Source organism: Elephas maximus, chromosome 25 (genome assembly GCF_024166365.1).
Source record: "Elephas maximus indicus isolate mEleMax1 chromosome 25, mEleMax1 primary haplotype, whole genome shotgun sequence".
Lineage (NCBI taxonomy): Eukaryota > Metazoa > Chordata > Mammalia > Proboscidea > Elephantidae > Elephas > Elephas maximus.
The window spans coordinates 38,619,113-38,626,023 of record NC_064843.1 but is presented as its reverse complement, the minus strand read 5'-3'; the positions used below and the strand labels follow the sequence as shown (position 1 = coordinate 38,626,023).

Sequence of the window (6,911 nt, the reverse complement as noted above, 5' to 3'; positions counted from 1 at the left end):
CCTGGGCCCTTTCTAGATCTGCTGAGTAGGGGTGGGGGGGAAGATCCGGGCATTCGTAAAGCCAAAAGCGCCTCTTCCCCGTTTCTTACGTACGTGTAAACTGCAGGACCCACAGGATTATAATTTGAGGGTAGTAACACCCGAGCTGGTTTCTCTGCGACCCACTTTCCGAATGAGGAAACTGAGGCCCAGAGAGGGCAAGGGACTTGCTCGCGGTTTCCCAGCAGGTCTAGATGAGAACTGGGAGTCCGGATGCCCGATCCACAGCAAGCGGGGCACACTCCACCCCACGCACCCTGCTCCCAGGCATTTGTCCCGTGCGTCCAGCCAGCTAAGATAGGGAGCCTTCGGGGCGGGCCACCAGCTCCCGGGGCCGCTTTCAACCTGGAAGCAGGAGGCGGCGGGCGCATCGCCATTGGCCCGGAGGCGGCGGGCGCCTCCTCATTGGCCATGGTGGCGCCCCCCGCCCCCCGAGCAGGACTGCTTCACGATTGGCCCCTCCCTCGGCTATAAGGCGGCGGCCGGCGGGGCGGTGGGAGCGCGCGGGAGCGCACGGTAGGGCGCGGCGGGTACGGGGACACCGCGCTGGAGGGACACGGCGGGCGCCCATGGCGTTCGCGTTGCTGCGCCCTGTCGGCGCGCACGTGCTGTACCCGGACGTGCGGCTGCTGAGCGAGGACGAGGAGAACCGCAGCGAGAGTGACGGATCCGACCAGTCGTTCGGCTGCTGCGAGGGCCTGGAGGCGGCGCGACGCGGCCCGGGCCCCGGGGGCGGGCGGCGGGCTGGCGGCGGCCCGGGCCCCGTGGTGGTGGTGCGGCAGCGGCAGGCGGCCAATGCGCGGGAGCGGGACCGCACGCAGAGCGTGAACACGGCCTTCACGGCGCTGCGCACCCTCATCCCCACCGAGCCAGTGGACCGCAAGCTGTCCAAGATCGAGACGCTGCGCCTGGCGTCCAGCTACATCGCGCACCTGGCCAATGTGCTGCTGCTGGGCGACGCGGCCGACGACGGACAGCCGTGTTTCCGTGCCGCCGGTAGCGCCAAGAGCACGGTCTCCTCCGCCGCCGACGGCAGCCGCCAGCCGCGCTCCATCTGCACCTTCTGCCTCAGCAACCAGCGCAAGGGGGTGAGTGCACGGCACCCCTGAACGGCTGGCGCAGGGTCGGAGGCTGGTGGTGGACAGGGTCTCTGTGGGGATGGCAAAAGGGAGCAGGGACCCCCCCGTGAAGCGAAGGGGAAGCGGCGTGGAGTTAGTGGAGGTACAGCTCCCCGGGCCCCCGTCTTGGTGTGGGACAGGACCACTGGCTTAGCGTCCCCAAAACCCAAGGGGTGCAGGGAAGGACAGAGCGCTGGATTAGTGAATGGAGGTTGCTCATTGAAGGACACTGTCCAGCTGAAGGTGTGCTGGGACGTCCCCCTTCTGGGGTGAGGGCCTAGGGAAATAATACCAAAAGCCATCCTTTATTGGGCTCTTAAAATATGCTTGGTAATCTCCTCGTACTTTCTTTTACCTTTGGAAGAACTTTGCCAGGCAGGAAGTTCTGCCCATTTTATCGCTGTTGAGGCTCTACAGTCAGAATCCCACACCCACATTTACTCAGCTTGGAAACCCGGCACAGGCTCTTGCTTGACTGGGGTGGTGTTGCCCTGAGCTACCCCTACCTTGAATTGATTGCCTCTATCCTAAGACCTATCCTAAGACCTAACCCAAGGGCAGGCAACTGAGAGGAAAAGGTGACATAAACCCCCAACCAAGAGCCCGAGCTCACCAGCTGATGAGCAGTAGAAGAAGGGGGTCACCTGAGGATATCCAGCCCCGAAAGGGATAGAGTGTTGAGGGGCACCGTTGGGTTTCTGAGCAGACCTGGAGTTAAGCTTCTGCCAGGTGCCCTAGGTAAGCATGGAAGTCAGGCTGGCAGAGGGTAGATGGGGCTGGGTAGCAGCATACGCATAATCTGAGGAAACCGAGGCTGAGAGAGACCTTACTGGCCCACAGCCTTTCACCTACCTAGTGAAAGGGCATGGGGGGTTGGAGGGAGGCCTGCTGACTCCCCAGTCTTTTGGTTCTCATGGCTGACCTAGGTCCCCTCTCCACCATGTCCTGTGGTGACCTCTGTGTCCTGCCCTCAGACCACCCCCTACCGGCTCATCAGACTCCCCAGCCTGGCCTCTCACCCCTGTGGCTGCCTAGTTTCCATATATCAGTTTTCACAGACTCAGACTTGTACCCTCTCTCAGAGTGCTGCTGCTCACAGCTGTGGGCCCCAGTCAGTGCCCAGCCTGGGGTGTGAAGAGCTAACTGGGCCCACAGCCAAACACCCTGGCTGCCTTTCACCCATTCGTTCAGGTCACTGAGAATACACCTAGAGAAGCAGATTGTAGGTGCCCACCCACCACAGTCAGGAACTCACAGCACCCTGGCAGGACTTGGGCAGGGAGACGAAGACAAAGATGCTGTGGTGTGATGGGCAAGGGAGGGGAGGAGGGGCGCAACCGGACTGTCAAGTCCAGAGGAAGCCCCCCGACTTGAGGTGAGAGCTGACCGGGCCTCTGTGCTCAATTCCTCAAGGATACTTGCGAAGGGAGGTAGGCAGAAGGGTAGGGAAAGGTCTTCTAGGAGTGGAGCACAGCAAGAGCTGGGTCAAGCCTGACCTAGACAGAGAAGGAGATGGGAAGAAGTTGAAGATGGTGGGAGCACAGAGAGAGAGGCAGAGACTGGCCAGCGAGGACAGCCACAGCAGTCTCTGAGCTCTGATCACCTCCACTGGGCATGCTTCACACATTGTTATTATTAAAATTCCCCCAACACAAGGGAAGGAACAGTTGTGGTTATCTCCACCTGCTTAGAGCCCTTGGCCGTGGTCCACAGACACACAGCCACAGATGGAGTCAGGATTCGAACTCAGGCCTGCCTGAGTGGGAAGTGGAAAAGATTGATGTGGGAGGGCCTGGAGGAGAAAGTGTGTCTGCCACATGCCCACGCCCACAGCAAGTAGGCTGGGGGGCTTCTCTGCAGGCCCTGGGCTGTCCCACAGCTAACAGGGTCTTGCCTGTGCCTGGCTGCCCCCCTGGGATCTGTCTGTGGGACTAAGAATCCGTCCAAATTTGGCTGCAGAAGCCATGAGCTCAACCCCACAGTCTCCTCTGGGAGTAGGCTAATGGGGCAATCCTGGCCAGCTCTGGCCCCTTGAAGGCTCAACTGGAAGAAAACCGGCTGTCTTCAGGAGCCCTGAGTGGGCATTGAGCTTTGGGGGCCATAGGGCTCCAAGTGCCCAGACCCTATCCCCTCACCATGAGCTACCCACCTCCCTCCCATTCTGGCTGGTCTGGAGTTGGGGTCGCCATAGAAACCGTTCCCTGTAGCATCTTCTGGTTTAAGTAAACCAAAAGAAAAAAACAGCCCATTGCTGTCAAATTGATTCCAACTCATAGCAACCCTACAGGATAGAGTAGAACTGCCCCACAGGGTTTCCAAGGAGCGACTGGTGGATTTGAACTGCTGACCTTTTGGTTAGCAGCTGAACGCTTAACCACTGTGCCACCAGGGCTCCTCCAGTTTAAGTAGCGGTTAGATATGGCACCCTGTGGTAGAACTACCCACCAAACACCCAGTGCCGTTGAACTAGCAAGCAGGAAAAGAAAAGGGGGTTCTTGTTTCTACCTGTTTCCTCTTTATCTCCTGGAGGTGGAGGTTGGATACGATCATGTTGTGAAGCCGTCCCCCGTTGGTGTCCCGACCTCAGAGTGCAGAGGTGGTACAGAAGGATGGGAGGGCGAGGAGGCCCCGTTACCAGATGACGTTGATAATAATGTGAACATTCGTTGAACGTCCCTGGCACTGCACCAAGGGTTCTAGCTGTGTTAACTTGTGTCATCCTCGTAATAACTCCACTTTACAGGTGGGGGACGGAGGCTTGGTGAGGTGATGTCACTGCCCGAGGGCCAACAGGTAGTCCATGACAGCAGAGATTCAAGCCCGGGTTGGTCCAACTCCAGAGCCCAATTCCTAACCTCTGTGCTTCCCAGAGACCCTTGGCCCTGAGTCCCTAAGGGACAAAGGAACTGGGGCCTGGACAGGACCTCTTCTGCGTGCCCTTGGCAGTTTTACCTCTTTCACAACTGCAGTCACATTTAGCAAGTAAAATCATTTTGCCCCCATTCATAAATGAAGAAACTGAAGTTCAGGGAGAGAAGCGGTCCCAGTGTTTTCAGGGAACCCAGGTCTCCAGATGACCTGCAGACTTGGAGTGGGGGTGACTCTGTCTGTCCCTGAGGACTTAGAGTGAAGGGGTGAGAGGCTGGTGTTCTGCTCCCCCACCTCAAAAGTACACCCCCCTCCCACCCCCATCCGCCTTGCTCAGCCCCTTCTGCAAGAATTTGTCTGAGAAGCCCAAGCTCCAGGCTCTGCTGGGACCGTGTCCTCAGCCCTCAAAATAGCCCTGCCTGTGAATGAACATGCTGTCCCAGGGTGGGAGAGCCTCAAGGGAGGCTGGGCTCACATCTGGATGGATCTGCCCCAACCTGGGCCCTGGAGTGGAGGGGGGCAGAGGGCAGGGTAAGGAACTCCCAGATGGTCAGCTTTTTCACTAGATGGGCTGAGAAAGATGCCTGTTCCATCATTTCCTAGCCAGGCTCTGGGGGAAGTGGGGAGGCTTAACAGTGGGACAGAGACACCGTCGTGGTCCGGAAACAGGACAGATTGTTGGACGACATAGATTTCCAGCCCAGCTCTTTTACCAACTGGCAAGGTGCCCCTGGGCCCCTCGCTTAGCTGCCCAAAGCCTCTCTACAGGAGATGGCCTAGCTTCTGGAGCCTCTCTGGTTTATCATAAGAATGAAACCCCCGTGTCAGACCTCAGAATATATCTGAGCAGGCTGGTAGAGAGTGCTCCCTGGAGAGGTTTAGGGCTGGTGGCTTTAGGGGCTGCTGTCATTAGCTCGTCTTCCAGTGGGTACCACTCAGTCAAGCATTGATTGGCACCTGCTGCATGCCAGGCCCTGGACTCGGGCTGGGGCCACAGAGTGAAGAACTCCTTTTTCCTGCCACCCCACAAGCTTCCAGCCTGATGAGGGTCAAAGGAGAGACCCCACCTTCCCTTTCTGAGTTTATCCCCTTGGAGTGTCCTCAGAAAGGCGGGAAGTGCTAGGCAAAGACAGGAATAGAGATACCTGTTGAGGGAGACGAGAACGGAGGAAGTATACCTATCAGGATGAACACCCTGGGTGAAGGCAAGGAGGCCAGAATCACAGACTGCCTTTGAAGGTGGGTGTATGGTCAGGCAGTGGGGACTCCTGCCCTTTAACGTAAAATGTTACGCCTTAAAATGTATTGAAATAAATTTTTTTTTTAAGAAGGGCAGTAAATCACATAGGGAAGAAATGAAAAAGGTATAAAAGTATATAAAGTAAAAAAGCTTCCCTCCCACCCTGCCTCTCAGCCATTGAATTCCCCTCTTCTGAGGAAACCCGTTAGCAATTTCCTGTGTACCCTTCTCCCTAGAAGCCTCAGCTCACAGAAGCAGTCACTCAGTTCCGCACCTTGCTTTTGTCCTTCAACGATGTTATCTCGGCAGTCATTCCCTAACAGTCCAGAAACAGTTTCCTCTGCTCTCTGCTGCAGAAGACTTTAGGATGTGCTTAAACGGTGATTTATTTATCAAGTCCCCTATTGCTGGACACAGAGTTTAGTTCTGGCGTTCCCTGTAACCTGATCAAACCTCCCAACACAACACCTCTTTCTCCCCTCCCGCAGGGTGGCCGTCGTGACATGGGAGGCAGCTGCTTGAAGGTGAGGGGCATGGCCCCCCTTCGAGTGCCTCGGAGATGAGCCAGGGCCCCTGCAGCATTTGCTCCAAGCAAGACCCCAGAGAAGGAGGCCAGAAGCCAGCACTGGCTGGACAGGGGGGAAGACCCCTGGAGCCGAACCCACCCCTCTTTTGTGTAGGGATCAGGGGACAATGGCCTGGGCCCTTAACCCTCTGGGCAGGTCTCTGGGACATCCTGATCCTGCCCTGGAGAGCTGTGAGGACCCGTCCAGTGGAGCCCGGCCCCAGCTGATCAGAGACAAGGCAGAATTTTGGGAAAAACAAAGACTATTGGTAAAGGAGGCTGTGTGCATGGCTGTGCGTGTGTGTGTGCATATGTGTATGTGTGAGAGAGAGAGTTGGTGGGTTTAAAATAAAAGATATTTTTAAATAAAAGATGGTCCCAACTGAGGAAGGGAGGGACCTGGGGACCTCGGGGGTCACAAGTGGTTCCTCTCCTGAACCTCAGAAGAGGCACAGTGTCTCAGGTGCTGCTCTGCGCCCTAAAGAGGGTGGGGCTGGGAGAGGTGGCGGCGCTCCCCATCTCTGGAGGTAGAGACAGTCAAACTTTGCTCACAATTCCTCACTTATCAAATGTTCTCAAACAACTGCTGGGTGTCTGATGTAGTGGCTAAAAGAATTGTAATTTTATTTATTTTTGAATAAGGAATATATTCATTCACATGGTTTAAAATGCAAAAGGTACAAGAGCATAAAGGGTGAAAAACCACTGTCCCAGCCCTGTCCTCCAGCCTCCTGGCTCTCCTTGCAGGCCACCTCAGTCCCCTGTGAATGATCGAGCAAAGATGGAGACGTGCACACCCGGTAGCCGATTTTACACACTTTCTGCTCTTTGTTTTTTTTTCAACCCCTTAGGGTAGCTTGACTCTGTACCCGGATCAGTACATAAAGGCTATCCTCACTTCTTTAGTGGCAGCTCCACCTTTTGAATGCACCACACCTGACCCATCCCCTGTAATGGGTATTTAGGTTGTTCCCAGTCTTTTGCTCGCACGTGAAGGATGCAGCCGTTTTCCACACGCGCAAGTCAGTTTGTGCCGAAAGGATGTTCTTGGTGGCCTGCTGAGCACCTACTGTGTGCTCCA

General features: G+C 56.3%; 1 protein-coding gene across 1 annotated transcript; it reads left to right on the top strand.

The window, feature by feature from the left end:
• Positions 1 to 602: 602 nt before the first annotated feature.
• Positions 603 to 6,165, top strand: TCF15 (transcription factor 15). The gene is made up of 2 exons (XM_049869489.1): positions 603 to 1,127; positions 5,754 to 6,165. The coding sequence occupies exons 1-2, from the start codon at positions 609 to 611 to the stop codon at positions 5,826 to 5,828; spliced, it is 594 nt and encodes a 197-aa protein (XP_049725446.1). The 5' UTR covers positions 603 to 608; the 3' UTR covers positions 5,829 to 6,165.
• The last annotated feature ends 746 nt before the right edge of the window (positions 6,166 to 6,911 follow it).

Coding starts and splice junctions, on each gene's coding strand:
- TCF15 (XM_049869489.1), top strand. CDS start 609: ATGGCGTTCGCGTTGCTGCGCCCTGTCGGCGCGCACGTGCTGTACCCG. Junction 1,128..5,753: donor TCAGCAACCAGCGCAAGGGG/GTGAGTGCACGG, acceptor CCCCTCCCGCAG/GGTGGCCGTCGTGACATGGG.